At 41.2% G+C, this 20,581-nt stretch overlaps 1 protein-coding gene across 1 annotated transcript; it reads left to right on the forward strand.

The window, feature by feature from the left end:
* The first annotated feature begins 32 nt into the window (after positions 1–32).
* Positions 33–19,210, forward strand: LOC131139450 (RNA polymerase II elongation factor ELL2-like). The gene is made up of 12 exons (XM_058089089.2): positions 33–241; positions 434–481; positions 11,707–11,834; positions 12,421–12,584; positions 14,252–14,496; positions 15,030–15,154; positions 15,610–15,724; positions 15,821–16,274; positions 16,677–16,728; positions 17,359–17,530; positions 18,066–18,110; positions 18,344–19,210. Exons 1-12 carry the CDS (start codon positions 104–106, stop codon positions 18,452–18,454), a joined length of 1,797 nt encoding a protein of 598 aa, XP_057945072.2. The 5' UTR covers positions 33–103; the 3' UTR covers positions 18,455–19,210.
* The last annotated feature ends 1,371 nt before the right edge of the window (positions 19,211–20,581 follow it).

The following is a 20,581-nucleotide window of genomic DNA, read 5'->3' on the forward strand; positions in this document are numbered from 1 at the left end:
ACGTCGACTGACGTCGCCTGGTTGAGCGGTGAGCGAGGACAAGCTGCTTTAATTTAGTGAAGAGGAGAAGGTGGCACTGGTGAGAGCCAGCCCGCCGCCAGCGATGGCTTCTCTCAGGCAGGAGCACCTCTACGGGCTGTCGTGTGGAAAGAACAGTAAAAACAGCCCCAACAGGACATTTTATCACGTCAAGCTCACCGACACCGCCATTCGAGCGCTGGAGGCTTACCAGAACCTTAAGGTACTTTGTGGGTGTTGCTACCGAACCACTCAGCCACTCTTGTCAAAAGTTGTAATGGTTTAATCTTCATTTACATTGCAAGCTTATTGCTAGCTAAACGCGTAGTATGTGTGGTATGTTACATGTTTTTAAGCTGTTTTTCGGCTTCTAATAATAAACCATTAACATTTAAATGTGTTTTTCTACCCTCAGGCTAATTTACCAAGTGAGCCGTTGATCAGTTTCAAAGGGAGCCAGGGGGTAAGTGCATCTTATTTATGTTTTATATTTACTTGCAACTTTCTTGCATCGTTGTTGTCAGTATATAACACACTTCAGTCCAAAGTACACGGGATGTACCATTAATTTCATCTTATTAATACACATGTAGTCACAATAAACGATGTATTTTGATAGAGGAATTGAAGGTATACGGAAAAAAAACATAATTACATGATGCACAACTTGGTAAATTAGGTGCAAATTGTAGCATTGGAGTACATGATGAGATTATTATAGCACAATATGCATTGGAAATTATAGATGGAATTGAGTGTAGATTAGATTAGATTCAACTTTATTGTTATTGCTCATGTCACTGGTACAGGGCAACAAAATGCAGTTAGCATCCAACCAGAAGTGCAATTTTATAAGTACCTTAGTAGTAAGTAAATGTAGAAAAAAATGGACAGATCTATGTAAAAAACTATAACAGTGTAGGGTATATTCTTAAATAAAATATATGTTTAATGGCAAAATACCTATGATGGGTGTAAACTGAATTAGGTGTTTTGTTGCAAAACCATAAAGCTTATTTCATTGTTGATGTTGTGTAAGCGATAGTTAGGTATACGATAGAAAAAAAATAACTGACTTGCAAGTAAGCTGTTAGTTTTCCAAAACAATTACCTTTTTTTTTAATGTGGATTTCTTGAAAAACAACAACAACGTACTCATAAATGGCTCAAGTTTGAATGCGTGCCAACTTGCCACTACTGTAGAAGCAGCATACACGTAGTACATTGATGTCATGGTGATCTGTGATGGAGGGGTCTCATTGCATATAGAAGGCTTGCAGGTTACTGGGTCAGGCTGATAACTGTGGAGAGGCACTGGGAAAAGAGGGAAGCAGACACCCACATACACACGCACACACACACACACAGCCAGAGTCAACAGTGGGGTGAGGAGCCATTCATATGTCAAATGAGAACCCTCTGTGACGCACATTGGCCCTGTTGCCTCATGGGAAAGTACAATTTAATTTTGCACACACGTTTTTAGAAAATACTACGGTACTTAACATTTTTCTGGCCTCCATAATCTGCAAGAAGCTTCACCAGATTTTAGTGTGTGTGTATAGTCAGGAACAGCTACAGTAGGTCCTTGGGGAATACTGTATTTTACTTCTCAGTCGATGCTAATTGCACAGGCTGGTGGGGAAATAGCTGCAGCCACCTTCCTGTCTCAACAAGACTGCTAACATGTCTAGTATCACGTGTATGTGGGGTCTGCAGACTGTATTACAGCAGAACCCTCTACGTGTCCCAATGGGAATTTTGTGAATTTTGGCAAACATTATAATTTAGTTGTTGACAGCACTGATAACATATTTTATATGTTTCTATCATCTATCAACGTACGTAATCTACATATATTGACAGTTACTATGGTACCCATTATGTCATTGTATGGTCATATCACCTCGTACTTCGGTATGAGGTGCATTATTTAAAAAAAAAACAACAAAAAGCCTTAAACTGTATTATGGAAAGCAGGAAGTGAACAAATGTAACAGTCACTGATTGTAAAAGTACCAGATGGAGGGGTAGGATTTAATAAGCTTTGCTTCTTCCTACTTCTTTTGGACATGTGGAACTGTGAACTGATTATGTGATGCATTCAATTGTAATCTGATGCATGTTCAAATGAAATAATACCATTACCATTACAAACAAAAGCAAAGACAGTCATGCAGATTTAATGCTCGATTTGTGCTATTGCCATATGTCTGCAAACCAAATGCAACCAACATTATACTGATAGCATGATGGTAGACCTGTCTGCAAGCTACAGTTATTAACCAAATGAATGTTTAGAGGTAATTACAGGAGCCATAATTCTGTGGATGACAGCTTCCTCCGTTAAGGCTGTGTTTGTATGTTTGAGGTCTAGACGAGCTTCTTCGCATTAGACCGCACTTGCTCTCTGTTGTAGCTTTTTGCGAGAATAACACTGTTGCGTGCTTAATGTTTGCCTTTGCATGTTATGACGTGTTTGCATCTTGTTTTGGGGCTGAAGGCATTAAAAGGCATGATTTATTCATGTCCCACCTCCTGCCCATTGTGCCGGACCAGCCGAAATCCCCTGAGGACCATCTGTGTGTTTGTTTATTTGGTGTGTCTGTGCATATGAGGGAGACAGGGTGAGGGGAGTGCTTGCCAATTGCTTTTATTTGAGCGCTAGTGTGCATCGCGGCTGGCTTTGTGCGTGCCCTCGCCTCTCATTTGAATAACAAGTAGCAAGGGAATGTGGCCTGTGTTTTGTCACCCAGAATGAATTGACTTCCTCATCCTAATGCATTACAGTCAGTCCAGATGTGTTGTGCTTTTTTGCCCTGGAGTGGATGTTTATGCCCCATGACCATGATGATAAAAAAAAAAGCATCAAATGGAGTGGACGCACACAGGCACTTTTTTTTGTACAAACTTAAGATAAAGTTTACATTCTTGGCTTTTTAAAATGAGGATCGCTGACGGTCACAGGAAGTGTTTAATAATCAAAAGTGACTGGAAGCCAGAAGAATAAAAACACAGAGATGTTGAGTGTTACGCTCATTGTATTTTAATACATTCACATACATAATAGTTTCTATGAGCATACATTAGGACCGATAGTTGTGCCCTTAGAGCAGGGGTCTCAAACTCAATTTACTTGGGGGCCACTGGAGCTCGGGTCTGGGTGAGACTGGGCCGCATCAGGTTTTCCCCCCAAAAAAAACAAAAAAAATTTAAAAACTTTGCTTTGCTTCCAATTTTCTACAAGAAAAGCTCTGATAAAACATTCCACTGCTCTCAAATATCTTACTTTTTATTTTTCTACACAAAATAAGATGAAAAATAAAGAAATAAATCAAGAATAAAGAAAATCAATCAATCAGTAATAAATAAATATAATAATAATAATAATAATAAAACGTCAAATAATAAAAACTTAAGAAACCACATATAGTTGGTGGGTAGACAAATTATTTTTTTCAGATTAAAATTAACTGAGCATTATTAGAGCCCTGTAGACATGACAAAACACGACTATAGTCACATTTATACTCTTTTCATTTACAACATATTGCGCAACTGCAGGGTCTTGAGACACATGCTAACTCGCAAACTAGAGAGCTAGCGACCTAAACGGTAGCCTTCAAGTTATTTCCTTTAAACTTAAATAGCCAAAAACGTACCACTTCCACACGGATAGGGAGGATAACTATTAACAGTTATTTAACCTTTAACATGAACATTAATCAAACGTAATATTTTTTTCTGGGTACATGATACCATACAGCATCCATATCAAACTTGCGCGGGCCGCACTAACATTAAACTTTCATAACCTCTAAGGCGGAGGCCTCAAACTAGTGTCCTGCGGGCCACATTTGGCCCGCGGGCCACATGTTTTAGACCCCTGCCTTAGAGGTTTTGGGATTCTGCCCTGGCAGCTTTCCGGTAATTTTCATTCTTTAGCAAATCTTTTTTTAGTGAGTCACTAACCTTGGCTTTGAAAGTCCACAGACAGCAAGGTACCGGTGCTTACCAAAGTAAGCGCCACTTTTCAAGCACCATTTCTATTTCCTAACGCACCTTATACATAGAAGAGATCCTTGTTGACACTTTAGCAAAATGCTTTCTATATTAAGCAAGTAAGGGTGTGCAGCTAAGTGTTTCTTGCATCATGCGTTTATTCGGTAATTAAATACAAGCCTTCAACAAAGGTGAAGCAACCGCGAGCCCCACCTCCGTAATGCCGTGCAATGCACATCTGAAAGCTGTCAAAAAACCCCAACAACTCTCCATAATGCAACCCAGCCCCTCACCAACATGGCCAAGCAGGCAGAGCATGGATACACTCGCATCAACGTATGCCATATGTGGTGTAATATTTATATATATTTTAATAATAACTTTCAATGGACAATTTTACAGCCCTGATGTAAAAAACTATGTATTGTTATTTATTATTATTATGTATCATAACAGTGGTTTATTTGGTCTCAAGAAATGTTGACAGTGATATGTTCAAGCATCAATTTGTAGGACATTAAACATGTAAAAATGCTCCTATAATGTATTGTATTGACTCAGTAAAATAAAAATGTTTTTCATTGCACTTTTCTTAAAATTCATGTTCAAATGTCATCTCGTGCATCGTCTCGTTACACTCCTAGTATGTAGTATGGGGCAATGAAGCCATATACCCCTTGTTGCCAAGGAAACGGCAGTGCGAACCTCATCTTTGTATGCCTAATATGTTTTTACGTGACTTTTTATAATAATATGTTTGTTTTTTTCCCCCCCGTCGTCATGCTGTTTTTTTGTCCTGCTGCTTTGGATGTGAGATGGGGTCGGTCTTTCGGACTTTGTCGTCACTCCTGCTCTTTTTTTAGCACGTTAGCACACCCCGATGTTGTGATCACGTGGGCTCTATTTTGGCGCTGCTGGGTAGAAGTACCGTAGTGCTGTTATCAGCGATTTTAGATATAAGTTGTTCAAATCTGATGCTGATACCAATATCAATATCGAATTGGGATACCTGACTTATTTTCGGATCAAATACAGGACAGAAACCAGGGGTGAAACAACGACGAGCTTCATCAGAGGAAGTGTTTTGTTTTTTTGGAATATAATTTTTAGACTGTTTTTAATATGGGTAAAAAATTGTTCGACCTCATAGATTCCTCTCCATTCTGGTTCCTGAACAAGCAGGCATTATAAACATTGTGGAGTGGTCATATTTCATACAGTGTTTATTTGTCCAAATATGTGAGTTTGACACAAGTGGCCACTGAGATGGTGAAAAATGTGTTCTGTGCTCAGAGATGCCGAGCCCGTCTTAGCTTACAAGAACCACATCCCGTCTAATTCCCTCACGTGAAGGTCCACGCTCCAGGCTTATGAGACATGAAAGGGCACTTGTTTTCATGTATGCGTGGAGCCGGCCTTGGGGGCGCACAGAAAGGGGTCGCGGTGACCCACAATTTGTTGACAGTCTGGCCCCCGAGCACCTGCTAGAAACAAATGTTTCTTGGCACAGTTTTAGGGAAAAACTGAATGATGCTGGTGCTACAGCACGCCTCTCTTCCTTCATATTCTCCCTCCTGATTTCCTCTCCCTTGAGCAAGGGTGCTCGTGGCTCTGTCTGTCTGTGAAATCGCAAATGAAAGCGAATGGAAGGTGATTACAGGCTCAGTCTTGATTACACGCACTGTCTCCCAGTGGAGGCAGTCACATTAATCACCCAGCATGTGAAGCTCAGCGAGAGGCATTACTGAAGCGTCGTAAAAATGATAAAATAGAGATGAATAGTTACAGATGTAAAACTGGGTCAAGTTACAGTTTAGAAAATGGCTGAATGAACAAAATAACAATTAAGGACTTCAGAAGACATGGTGTAATGTAATATCCCACTTGTTGTGTGCACCTTTTAAGGCGGGGCCTGAGAAGTGTTATCTGTTTGTTTATAAAGAGATTGAAGTGCGTCAGTGGAGTCTCTCTTTGACCAAAAAGGAAGTATGCGTCTCAGAAAAGGAGCTCTATTAATGCGAAATTTTGAGTGTGTTATGTCTTAATTATGTTTAATATGTCTATTGTCTATGTCAACTTAATTGGAGACCAGGGTTCAATTTCACCCTCGGCCATCCCACATTCCAAAAACATGCTAGGTTAATTGGCCACTCCAAATTGTCCATAGGTATGAATGTGAGTGTGAATGGTTGTTTGTCTATATGTGCCCTGTGATTGGCTGGCGACCAGTCCAGGGTGTACCCCGCCTCACGCCCGAAGACAGCTGGGATAGGCTCCAGCACCCCCTGCGACCCTTGTGAGGAAAAGCGGTAGAAAATGAATGAATGAATGAAAGTGTATAAGTGACTATAGGGGTGTTATTTCATGACCATAGGGCTCTAATAATGTAATAAAAACGTAAATAGAATGTTGTACATGCATTTATCAATTTTTTTTCCCCCAATTCAAACCAAATTCCTGGCAAAAAAATTAAGTAAAATGTAACTTAAAAAAGCACCCGCCTGTCTGAGTCCAAGTTAGCTAAATAGTCCAAGATAGCTCACAGAAACAATGGTATAACATGACTGTATTTCTTCGATTATTGGCACCCTTTCACACATTGCCACCTTAGTTGTGGTTCGTCCATGGAACGGCACTCCTCCCTGTTTTGGGATGCCACAAGTTTACTTGAGAGTGAGTGGGAATGAGAAGTCAGCGGCTGTCTGATGTACATGTGTGTTTTTATGCGTGCCTCACAGATAGCTCATCTTTGGCCTTGCGAGTGACAGAAATGTTGATTACACCCCAGTGAGATGGTGTGTACCGTGCATCCAGCCCAGGGTGGCTCGCCTCCTGCTGGTAACAGACAGCGGTAGTGGCGACAGGTTTTCATTCCTCCTCCTCCTCCTCCCATCAGCCAGAGAGGCGAGGCAGTGCCATGGCATCTCTCTCTGGAGCCGAGGAGGCTGGAACAAAAGACGGCCTGTTTTCAGATAGCCATTACTTTGGCTGCAGAGGATGTAGAAACAATAGGCTGCATGAGATCTACACCCGACCCCACATTCAGCCAAAGTTTGCAGGAAACATAAACCCCATGCACCGACAGCAGTCTCTCACAGTTTTTGTTCCATCAACTTTTGAAGCTGGATAACGCCAGGAAAAGGAGCCTTTCCCCGTCCGGCTTGGTCGAGAGATTTATGACCTAGAATGAAACTGTGGTTCCTTCGAAACACATTTTTGGTTTTTATTGGCTGTCAGCGCTTTTGGTAGAATTTTTTTTTTTAGGGTTGTCAAAAATAACGCGTTAATGGCGGTAACTAATTTAATTAATGCATGCTTAACAGAGCAAGCACACCTCCATACACACAAACACCATAATACAGTATATGTATTTTCAACTCACGTCTCAAGCTCGTTATTCCTTCTCATTACTAGAACGTGAGATGCATTCAGGGCCACTCCGAACATCACCACAACAGCTTTATTATGCATGTACTTGTGGTCAAAATAATCAGAAAAACATGAAGCATATACCGTATTTTCTGGGCTATAAGTCGCTCCGGAGTATAAGTCGCACAAGTCCAAAAATGCATAATTAGGTAGAAAAAAACATACATAAGTTGCACTGGAGTATAAGTCGCATTTTTTGTGGGTAATTTATTTGACAAACTACTTGCCCAAAACAGACATCTTGGAAGGCAAGTTCTAACAATAAAAGAATAGAGAACAGGTTGAATAGGTGTAAGATATGCTAACACAATGGTTATTCAGCTACACAAAAAATAAACATGAACAGAAAAGTTGTCCAGTGTTTATGTAACATAAACAGTTTTTTCATTTATAAGTCGCTCTGGAGTAGAAGTCTCAGGAACAGCCAACCTATGAAAAAAGTGCGACTTATAGTCCAGAAAATACGGTTTTATTATCACTCACTTTGTAACTCTTAATTCAGATGTACAATTTGCTGCATTTAAGTATGCTGAGAAATGCCAGAAAATATACTGAAAATGTGTACATTTACGTGATGTCTTTGAACGCAGCCTCATAGCGCCCATAATAACACACTTAAAGAGACTAGTGTTAGGTAAATGGACTTTTAGACATGTTTGATTACATTTGTAGTTCATTTTGAATTGTTAATACATACAAATATTAAATATAATCCAGTCTTGTCATTTATCTTTCTGTTAATAAAATACAGTAAAATTGACATATTTCAGACATAGTTGCAAATGGTGATTAATGATGATTAACTAACTTAAAACTGTGATTAATTTGATTACCATTTTTAATCATTTGTCAGTCGTAATTATTTCATATCAAATTAATGTCCAAATCCGATCAGAATTTTATTTTTTTTCTTGTCTTTAGTTTCTCTAATGATCATTTTAACAATGACATTGTCCGTAGTACCTAGAAGAACTAACCTGTAAGTTCCTAATTCCAACATCGGAAAGGTTGTACAATTTGGAATCTGACCAGAAATGATAGGAAAATATGCCTTTTAAAAGGTTTGTGGTTGACTGCAGCAAAAGACCGTAAGCGTACATCACAACAACTCCACTCACAGAATCACAATTAATATTAATAGTAAAGTAAGAAATATAGTCAGAGAGACTGGTGACTAGTGTCCTAAAGAAGGAAAATTTGTAAAATGATCGCATAATAGTTTTAGCAGCTGTTTTATCATGAAAAAAGTGAGACAAAATACCCCAATGCAACATGTAGGTAAGATTTAGGTTGGCCCCGGCCTTTTTCATTATGCTACTCCAATATAAAGTAGCAAATACCCTACCAAGCAACTTTTTATTGCAATGTGTTAATCTCTTGCCTGTAAGCCTATTTCTGTTTCATCTTAACTCATCCAGCTTGATTCACTCCAGTTTCTCCTCTTTAACAATCTCTAAAGATATCCCAGCAGATTCCACAAATGTTTTACTTGAAAGGACGACAATAAATATTTGATTGTTCATGGTCAGTTGCATTCTTAAAGAGCTCAGACTTTTGTTAGGGTGTCTGAGTTTGAATTGCTGTGGAGAATTACTTGGGAGCCCGGTGAAGAGTGCTTCTTGCAGTTGGCACAGCGGGAGTCTGGAAGTCTGCTGGTTGGAGATCTCACGAGGAACCAGCAAAGTGCTGTGGCATCGCTGTGCACTTATAACATCTGGCTGTGACGCCAGTGTCCCGCAATCCCTTACACAAAATCCTTAAATAACTAGAATAGTTAAAAGGAACCTGCATACCTTCCAGCCAGGCAAAACAGGCCTGAATTTAATCACCACCAAATGTTACATCTTCACAGCCAACATCTTGCATACAGAATAACTGAAAACACATTGCTCCTACTACCCCCAAAATGATAATATATGGAGTTCAAACATTTATTTTAGGGAAAGCATGGCCCCAAAATTCCCACAAAACCCGATTAGGGTTTTATGCTGCAGATACCGATAATTGGAAAAGTATCGGATGATACCAATAACAACAAAGCCACATTTTGTATTTCAGTACGCATTTATTTCTAGTCTTTTCACATTACTAACAAAAAATCTGGTTTGCCCGCCTCTGCTGGGCCCCTCCAGCCGCATCCGCTGCCTTCTCGTTCGTTAGCATGGCACCACTTCTGTAATCAGTGTGCACATAGCACGTTTCAAGTGTGGCGCAAACGCTTACTCGTCACGGTCCACGCCAGCTGTGCGCTCTCATTGGACAGCCAAACTGGGGAAGTGCCGAGACTGACGTGCACCCCACCACATGCGTGTTCACGGAGTCAGAAGTGGTTACAGAGGGCACGCACATCACATGTCATCCGTAACCCTGCACACAACGAAAGTTCCTCCTGCACTAAAACTGATCCACAGCTTCTAAATAAATGGGCACTTCTGCACTGTCCTCCAATGTCGAGATGTCGACCCAGCCAGTATCTCAGGGTCGACATGTCAACCCAGCCAGTATCTCAGGGTCGACAGCACCGCCTTGCCTTTAAATAAATCATGCTCAGCCATGTGCTCCCAGTTAGTGTAAATGCAGAGAGGAAGGCTGGCTTTTAACAAGGCCAGCGTTTTATAGCTGCCTGAAGTTCTTCCATTTTGCATACTGCCCCCCCCTCCCCCCCGCACTCCTGTCAAATGGCATTTTCCCACATCACGTAGTCAATCTGACATGTGAATTCCCCTGGAAATGGAACACCGGCAATGTATCCAATTAGAGGCAAAGACATATCATTTCATATCTTGTTTGCCATAAACAATCTATTTTCTATTTTATATTATGGAGATTTTTGGTCCATCTAGCAGAATGCCAACACAACCATCTCGCATCAATGAATGTTTCCTCACCTAAGTCTCTCATGACATCCAGGGTTGACATTTACAAGCTTAAAGGGTATGTACTAGTATAACTGAAGGGATGCACACAAGCAAACACCACTTAGTCCCTTTATTGAGTTATGTCAAAGGCGGAGGTCCGTCAGTTTTACATGCACTGGAGGCTGAAACCAGCTTTTTAAAACTGAGTCCAGCTGTCTATGGAGTTGTAGTAGTAGTAGTTGTAGTAGCAGAGTTTGATGAAATTCTTGCAAAAGCCTGCAAGTAAAGACTTGCACAGTGAGCTGAATATCTTATTTCACACTCATGAACACTGAGGCGGGACATTATGTTCATCCCTCGCTATATCGCAGTTCAAAGCTCCAAAAATTAATAAATGATCGCTGTCTCGTGGTTGATTATAGCATTTCATTCATTCATTTTCTACTGCTTTTTCCTCACGAGGGTCGCGGGGGTGCTGGAGCCTATCCCAGCTCTCTTTGGGCGAGAGGCAGGGTACACCCTGGACTGGTTGCCAGCCAATCACAGGGCACATATAGACAAACAACCATTCACACTCACATTCATACCTATGGACAATTTGGAGTGGCCAATTAACCTAGCATGTTTTTGGAATGTGGGAGGAAACCGGAGTACCTGGAGAAAACCCACTGATGCACGGGGAGAACATGCAAACTCCACACAGAGATGGCCGAGGGTGGAATTGAACCCTGGTCTCCTAGCTGTGAGGTCTGCGCGCTAACCACTAGACCGCCGTGCCGCCCTTTATAGCATTTTATTAATCAAAAATATTTAAAGGAAAACTAGACTTTTGGGGGGGGGTCATGCACATCATCCATTATTTTTGAGACACATTTCACATTATCATGTGAGACATGGACACATTGTTCTCTTTTCTGTGTTTCTGTAGCTAAAAGGGAGCAGCTTAACATGCATTTACATAATGTGACCTGCATATTAACCAGGCTACAGTGACAGTGATTCTTGCTCATATTAGATCAATAACGGTATTGGCCGATACTCAAGGCTGTGACATCCGTATGGAAGAAGTTTTAACAGGACACCCCTAAAATACCGTTATTCAATCAACTGTTAAGATTCCTATAGTCTCTGGGTCCGTGGACTATAAAAAGCAAATAACTACCGGGGTCTCTACTCAATCAAAAGACATTAGCTGCATTTGAAGTATCATGAGTCAGCACCCAGCAGCTTTATCTACCTCTGAATGCGCTTTCAAATGTTGGTTGCGCTAGTCAGCTCTCTGTTGTACAATGTACATTTCCCTTATGATGCATCTTTAGGTCACAGTGTTATTGTTTTTCCATACCATGTATATGTTTTTATATCACTGATCATTGTTCCTCTCCTGTTTACTTTATAGTACATCAAGCTGCCAGCTCCTACAGAAGAGTCACCCAATGCTTTTCGTGTCTTCTCCTTCTACCTATCCAGCGACTGCAAAGACCAACCTCAGGCCAGCTTTGACTGCATCCATCAATATGTTTCAAGGTATGAAGCTAACCTTAAAAGTCAAACACAATGATTTTGTTTTGATGTAGCAGCTAAGAATCGAAAAGAGCATCAACAAACAATATAGTTCATCTTATTTTAATAAGTAACATACTCATACTATAGGCCATACTAGAGGTGCCTCATACTCTTACAGCCTCTATGGCTGCTTGATAAGTGAGTTGTGAGTGAAAGACAAAGGCAAAAAAAGAGTACAATCATGCATTTGCAGATAAAGTCAGGCCAATGATTATGTGTGTGATGCAATGACTTTTGTCCTAGAAGAGTTTTTGTAAGGCCCACTGTCTGGAGCCAAGTTAAACCGAGCCAAGCTAGAGGTTTTCCACAGGCTGGAGCCTGTCATGAGCCTCTCTCTTTCTGCACCATGCTCGGGTATATACAGGACGCAGTCTGTGACATAATATATATATAGGCTATCTTAGCCAGCTCCCACCGCAAAGCCACGCTGTCCATTTTGGTATGCTGCTCTGAGTTAGCTCAACAGGACTTTGTCTTCATGGCACTTGACAGTTAAAATCCCCTGCAGCCAAGTGGCTCTTTTATGTTTGTATTTTTATTTTTGCAGCGATGGCCGTGAGCAACTGGAAGGACAAGGGGTCATCCAGGACAAGATCACTGTGTGCGCCACCGAGGACTCCTACCAGATGACCCGCGAGAGGATGTCTCAAGTGGAGAAGGATAGTTGGAGCCGCTCCGCCATTGAGATCAAACCAGGAGCCTCGCATCCCAGTAAGTGGGGACCTAGGACAAGTGTGAGTGCTAGATAAAGAACGCTGCCTTGCTAAAGGGTAACCTGACTGGCACTTCTGCAGGGCTCTAACAGATATCAGGTGGCCAATTGTTAAATCGTTGCATACTGTAGGTCGAATGTCACTCTTTATTTGCCTTATACAACTATGTTTCTTGGCTTATTGGCGATTGCATTACTCAGACTGATTTTTAGCGGAACATTACATTTTTAAGCAATTGGCTGCGAGTGAAATTCCCCTGACACAAGCATCCAGCTTCTGGGGGAAAAACACAAAGTGGGCCACATTGTCATTTTGGCAGCTAATGCCCTGTAAACTATTGACATTTTACTGCAGTTCCTTTTAGGCGCATAATAGAAATCATCTACAAACAACATTGTCATAGTTTAATGAACATTGTCTTTGATGTGTTGTGCGTTTGAATCAGATGCTCGCAATCACGAACGCGTATTAATCATAACGTGCTGAGGCATCTACTTGCCAGCTTCTTTTGTCATATCTCTCCTCTCCAGCCTTTGCTACTGCTCTTATGCAATATTCTTTCCTGGCAGGATTGTTCGACCCCCATGTCAGTACTGAGCTCCAGGCTCTCTTGCTCAAATTTAACCCTTGTGGATTGTGTAACAGCATGCTTTTTAAGGTGAAGATGTTTCAGCAGCATGCACATACAAGCACATCTGCCACGGGAGGAGATCTACAGTATAAACTACCGGGTCATGACGTATGTCAAAGCTATAGAAGAGCCACGTGGCATATGTGCATATGGTATATGATGATTTACGGCCCAGGTTGAATAACAACGTAGTCACTGTGTCTTTGCAATTGGTTGAAATTAAAGGCATCTGTTTGTATAATGTTGCCCTACTGTAACCTCCAAAGTGCAGCTTAAGATGTACTGTAATGAGATTAGCTTGGGGAGATACTGTGGCTCTCACTGCTCCAACATGCCCATCCTGTACACCCGTGGTACAACGGTCTAGGCCACGTATAAAAAGTGTCACGTTCAAGTATAAGAAATTATGTACTGACACAAACATATCAGATAAACAAGATTCATATTTATAAATTCTGAGTAAAAATATAAATAAATCCAAGTTTTTTCGTGAGGAAAAAGCGGTAGAAAATGATTGAATGAATGAAATCCAAGTACATTATAATCAAGGGAGAACCTACAGTATTGTGCAATAATGTAAATAATAATAATATTGTACAGTTGGATGGCATGTAGAGTAAATGAAGCCCTGTAGCGTTCACTGTGGGAGTGGAACTGGAGGAGTGTATTAAAGTGTATTGGAGTATGAGCTCCCCTCCCCTTTATTGATCGATGGAGTTTGTCTAATGTCCTCCCATCCCTCACTGTCACAAACCCCTGTTTTTGTCATCACTGATGACTTATTGTCCTTTTAACCATATTATACTGAGCAGCCAGGACATAGATGGTTCCTTTTCCGGTTCACACAAAAATCTAAAGAAAATGCAGGAGACACTTGTGGAGTGTGGCAACATTGTTGACAGATGTTACCAGTAGTGGTTTGTTCTGTAACACAAGCTAAGGTGGTGGTGTATTGCAACTATAGACTTAGTGGTAAAGCTTATTATAGCGTCTCCCCTAGCGATTAATCAGGCTCTACTATTCTGTGTGCTCAGGCAAAAGCATCAAGTTCCAAAAGAGGCCACCTCTTCTGTCTGCATCAGACAGCGGCTTCTGCAAACCCCCCATAATGAGCCGGTGGAGCGGCAGCATGGCCTCAGTCAACCAGAAGTCCCTCAGGGAACGCATCATTCACCTGCTGGCTCTCAAGGCTTACAGGAAGCCAGAACTGCTGCTGTGGCTGGAGAGGGAACGGGTCACGCCCAAGGACAAGGCAGAACTTGGAGCCATACTGGAAGAGGTATGGAGGAAGTACGAACACAGACACTAAAAGGACACTTCATTCACAGTCTAAACTTGACAATGTTTATTGTGGTTGCAATGCGTGTAGAAGTGCACTAATGAAATTGTGCATCATTGTTGTGGCCGGTGTATGGATATGGATACTCTACTCAGCCTGTTATGTACTCGCACAGTCTAATGTGATTATGCTTGGTTAATGCTGTTGTGAGATATTACATTAATTCGACAATACAGTATGTTTATTTTTATAGTCTGCTGTGGTGTACAGCTGCAGTTAGACAAATTTGTCCTTTTCTATTTTGTGTTTCCTGTGTTTTCAACCTTGTGGTTTGTTTTGGGACGGGACATTCTGTTAGCTACCCACAGAACATAAACCTCACAGGCATACAGTCTGACAAGATTAGGGACCAGTTTCAAGTAATTTTGTGTGTGTGTGTGTTTTGGTTTAGTTTATTTAGAAAGAAACCTACAAACCTGACACTGTAGAATATCAGCACAATGGCAAAAAATGTAACTTGCCTTGTGTTTCAGGTAGCAAAGGTGAACCCCAAAGATAGCAGCTACCTATTGAGAGACGACTTCTACAAGCATGTGCGAAGGGACTGGCCCAGCTACAACGAGGAGGAGCGGAAACTGGTCAGCAGGTTGCTGCCAAGGTGTGTTTAATTGGAACTAAACTGCCTCTAAATGTCATGGGGATGTCCTAATGCTTCACAAGACATACTTGCATGCATGAATTACAGATATCCTTGTTGCTAAATCCCACACATGCTCCTGCAAAGACACTTTTATTGACGGCAGTCTCTGGTTTTTCAAAATTTTGCATGTGCTTTAGTCCCCTCATGGTGTGTACCATTTTTTGGGTGCCGCGGTTTAACACCCTCAAGTTACATGAGTGTTTTGTAGAACACATTGAGCTATGTGACAAATGTCAAGTCTGTCTGACTTATGGGGTCCGATTTTGTGGTTTAATAACAGCGCCCCCATGTATGCAACACAGTGGGGCTGCATGTTATGATACATTTTTACTTTTTGGAGCAAACTAATATATTGATGTAATGAATGTATTGGCACAAGATCAAATTTCCTCCACTTTCTTTTACGTACCCAGGAAGTTACATCCCCATGTCAACGACCAATCAAAGAATCCTCACACCAGTGGCTCAATACTGAGAACATCGGAGGATAGAACGGTACATCACAGCATGGCAAGGAACCCAGTAGGGGTAAGTAGTGGTCATGTTGGCTTTGATGTGATGATTATCAGACTGCCTTTAGATTGATCCTTCAGATTAACATTTATTTTTCTGTTCATGATCCAGAAACGCCCCATGACTTCTGATTCTCTACAAGCTTTGGCTGCAAAGCGACAGAGACAAAGCGATAACAAGACGCAACAGCAGCCGTCTAGCAATGGACTCTTAGATAATAAGAGCACGCACGTTAGTGCACCTCCATGCTTCCACTCTCTCAAGACTGATTTCCAGGGAACTCTGAACACAACGGGGAGCATTGATGGGTCACCAGGAGGGCTACACGGCTCTCCTCTAACGCACAAAACGTCGAGTACGTCAGATGTGTCCAACCAGCACGGAACCAAAGCGAAGAACCACACTCCGCCTCAGGTTGAGTCTTTCGGCGCTCAGCAGCAGCAGCAAAGGAAGAAGAAATCCAAAAAGCACAAAGACAAAGAGCGGGAAAGGTTCAAAGAAAAGCAGGACAGAGGATGGTCGGAGAACAGTCCTGATCCCAAGCAGAACCAGGACAAACTTGGGAGTAAGATATGCTTTCCTTTTTTTTTTAACCCTCTTTTCCTGCTTTCCTTTCTTTGTTGCTAATTTAGTTCCTTGTGCACAAAATAACATTTTAACCATACCATGCCCAGTTCCCTAAACACCACAGGTAGCCTCCTGGTGCACTTACACGGTAATAACTCATAAGCTTGGGTGTGTTTGCGACCCCTAAGCTCACTCTCTTGAGTCCTCCTGTTATGTTCCTGTGCTCAACAACAGCTCTTAGAGCACTTTATCTCCCTAAGGTGAACTCCTCTCCTGAGCTTAGAGCTTGTCTGCGGGTGTACACACTTACAAAAAAAAACTTTTAAGAATCATGCAGGGTACTTAACTGGCTTATAGTGTCAGTTTCTTAATGTATTGTTTTTGTGTGTTTTCTTTTTAGACTGTGACTTCACAAATGATAAGGACTCGGAGGAGAAGCCCGATTATGTGCTGTGAGTCGAAACATGATTTGTTACATGTTGAGTCATCACTGTGGCCAGCTGGAGGTGTTTGTGTTTACATGCATTTACATCCATTCATCCGTTTTCTATGCCGCTTATCCTCACAAGGGTCGTGGGGGCAAGATGGGGCCTATCCCAGCTGTCTTTGGCCGAGAGGCGGGGTACACCCTGGACTGGTCGCCAGCCAATCGCAGTGCACATATAGACAAACAACCATGCACACTCACATTCATACCTATGGACAATTTGGAGTTGCTATTTAACCTAGCATGTTTTTGGAATGTGGGAGGAAACGTGTACCCGGAGAAAACCCACGCATGCACGGGGACATTATTATCACTAGGGTGGCGGAGGTATTAATAATATAATATAGAATTAATTTGTATTATTACAATATGACTGTCTGCCTATTCAGTGGTTCTCTGCAGTAATTGTCCCTTAATACATGTCATGCCTGTCTAATGCTGCCACCTTGTGGCACAAAATGCAGTTGCATCATTCAAGAGTTAAAAATGGGATTCCTATTCCTTGTATGTCTTTTAGTGGGGGTCCTATTTAAATTCTGTAATGATGCGTCAGATGCTGGTGTTGTTACTAAGTTGATGCTATGTCTGTTTTTAGCACGTACGTCACGGTCACAAGCCCAGAGCAACGTCAGCGGTACCAAGAGGATTTCAGCGCAGAGTACGATGAATACAAAGACCTCCACACCCGAATCGCCACCATCACTCACATGTTTGTTCAGCTTGGAGCCAAAATCAAGAGCATGTCACCCGGTACTAAAGAACACAAGGTGCCTTCTTAATAGTGTAATAAGTAATATGCTCAATGTAGGCATGGGCCGCTTACCGGTTTCAAGGTGTACCATGGTATGAAAAACTAAAAAAAATTGCGTCATGCTGTTTCTATGATATGAGATATATGAGATATACCCGCGGAAATACTTTGTCCTGTGAAAAGTATGACCTGCCACTATATTTAAAAATGGATATATGTTGTGACCTTCTTGGGTCACTTGATTGGATTTATTTGCATTTTGTTTAGTTTTTTACTAAGACGATATTTGCTGTGATTTGGGAGTTGCAGGGGTATGCTGGAGCCTATCCCAGCTAACTTTGGGCGAGAGGCGAAGTATACCCTGGACTGGTCATAATTCAGTAATAAAGATATTTCAAAACAACCCATTAATACTGTGTAACCGTCAACCCGTAATATGTTTGCCCAAGGTAATCATACCATCAGAATGTCACACCGGCCCATGCCTTGCTCAATAGCTGATGATGTTGTGCAGTCATATTAACAACTGTATTGTATTCTGCTCCATGTAGGTAATGGAAGATCAGATATTAGAAAAATACAACAAGTATCGAAAGGTAAAGTGAATTAGTTTTGGATACAGAATTCCTTCAAATTGATTCAGTTGATTTTTAGAATCACTATTTCATAACATATGTACATAAATGCTTAGTTCTGCCCTTTATGGCTCAGTTTTTTGGCCGTTAATGCAAGTCATATGGTTTTATGATGGCAACAGTTTGACCCTGGAACTGATTATTTCTTCTAGCAATTGTCCCCTCTGAAGGCATGTTTTGTTCTCTGTCCGTAGAAGTTTCCAGGCTACCAGGAAGAGAAGAAGCGCTGTGAATATCTCCACCACAAACTGTCCTTCATCAAACAGCTCATCACGGACTATGATGTCTCTCGGGCGTCCTCGTAGCAAAGGCCCTCCCTTCCGTGTACCAGGGAAGACGTCAAAACATCCATAGACAATATATGTCCTTCAAGATGATTTCAATGAGGCATCAAGAAGGAATCGTACAAATAGTCTTAAATCTGAAGCAGATTTGGAACTTTTTATATTTGTTTTCAGGTTGATTTGCAAAGTGAGAAAGGCAGACATTGAACATAATCACAAGACTATTTTTTTTATGCACATGAGTTGCCGCCTTTGTTACGCTACAAGAAAGCCTTCTGGTCTGCTGCTTAGCTAGTGCCTCTTTTTCTCTGCTGTAGCATTGACTCTTTTTTTTGGTATTTTATCTTTTTAACCAAAGTTTTATTGTTTTTTTTTTTGCACAGCATGCAGGATCATATTTATATATTTGTATGCACCCTCCTTCTATCTGATTGCAGCTGATTGACATTCTTCTGCTTGAAGCTGCACCCCCACAAATGCACTTGTTTAAAGTCTTTATCGAGCACAACCTTTCAGTCTTAAAATTGTTGGCAAATGATCGTTTAACGTACCTCCTTCTTCTAGTGATGTGACACCAAGTGTTTTTCAGGGAGCTGCTGATGTATTTATCTTAAGGCAGGCTTCTCCCGTCCTGAAATGCAGAACTTAAAGCACATTATCTTATCCAAACACTGGGAGGAGAGGGAGCAGAGTAACATTTTAGCCTTATGTATCTCACTTTCACACTGCCTGTAAAAGCTGGCATTTTTTCACCTTTTTTATTTATTTTTTTTTTTGGGGGGGGTGGGGGTCAGTCAGTTTTCTGCCTTTGGGGGTAGTATAGAGCCACAGCAGACAGGACAGCATCTGTGTGGCCCTGTTGTGTTCAAAAGCAATTGTGGGACATGATCTCGCTGTGTGAAAGCACATACGGTTGCCGCAATGTTTCACTTTGTTGGGTTCTGTGTGAAAGGTGAAGATAAATGCCGTATCTTCTGTTTTTGCTGTCATTCCATTAGGTCTGCAGTATCTGCGTGAAAGAGATCTATTTTTTTCTTGTTGCTGTTCTGTATTATAGCTTATACAGCACGAGAGCTGACAGACAGACAGACAGACAGGCCTTGGTCCCGCCTCTGTTACAGCTCTAACGCTACTTCTGAAGGTGGGAAATTGACTTTCTTCGTCCGATTTATGTTGTTCACTGTTATACAGTGAAGCAACGTGAAAAACTTCCAGCTTTTAAAGGGTTTCTGTGTAAAACTTTTTTAAATGTCACATCATCTCACACTTGGGAGGTTCTTATTCACATTTCAAGAGAATTCCACAATGAAACATTTGACTTTAGATGGTACTGTGGTCGACACTCTTTTCTATATTGTCATGTGTTTGAGTCCAGTAGACACAAAAGGGGGGGTTGCAGTGAATCAGGTAGAGAGGGTTGGTTCAAGGAATAATGAAGCCATATTGGTTAAATTAATAAAAGCATATGCATTTGCTCCCCAAGTTGCAGTACTTTTTGTTTTATTTCCTCATTTTCTTCCAGTATTTAGAACCCTTGTGACATTTTCTGTCTTGGTTATTCTTGTATTCACTCTGATCACATAAGGTAGAAGGGCAAAACAGTTTTAAAGGTCATCTGTCGCTGCGTTCTTGTGTATGAATTGATAAGATTTACATGTTTATTCCTGGAATTTCGCAATATTTGTAATGTGTATGTGCCCTACAGTAACATTTACTTATTCATTCAAAATTACATCTAGCTTTTATTAAAGAATCACCTGGCAAATTATTTCATTTATCGATGGAAGTGTTATTGTCATAAGAGTGAATGAGCTTTCACAATGTGCACTAGACTGTGAGGAAAAGCACTCATTTATATTATATATTACATGTATACACAGCTGTCTTGAATATGTGCACCCTTCAAAATAATAAAACATTCAAGTAACATAAAGGGTTTTTGACTATTTAGAATATTACACCTCAAACTACAACAATAAACATTATTAGAAATATTCGAATATGTATCTGCTGCTGCAACTATTCCCGAAGCAAGCCTCGCGACGGTATCCCATAATCTCCACGTTTCCGGGGAGACGTTGCCATGACGACTGGCTGCAAACATTAGTTACGCCGTGGCGACGTTGGCAGTTCTTTAAAAGCCTCGTC

This window comes from Doryrhamphus excisus, linkage group LG13, assembly GCF_037039965.1.
Source record: "Doryrhamphus excisus strain RoL-2023G ecotype Guam linkage group LG13, RoL_Dexc_Guam_v1.1, whole genome shotgun sequence".
Lineage (NCBI taxonomy): Eukaryota > Metazoa > Chordata > Actinopteri > Syngnathiformes > Syngnathidae > Doryrhamphus > Doryrhamphus excisus.

Bases quoted from the DNA above. Each gene is read 5' to 3' on its own strand.
- LOC131139450 (XM_058089089.2), top strand. From the start codon at position 104: ATGGCTTCTCTCAGGCAGGAGCACCTCTACGGGCTGTCGTGTGGAAAG. The intron at 11,835-12,420 runs GTATGAAGCTAA...TTATTTTTGCAG, and splicing joins ATCCATCAATATGTTTCAAG to CGATGGCCGTGAGCAACTGG. The intron at 16,275-16,676 runs GTAAGATATGCT...TTTTCTTTTTAG, and splicing joins GAACCAGGACAAACTTGGGA to ACTGTGACTTCACAAATGAT.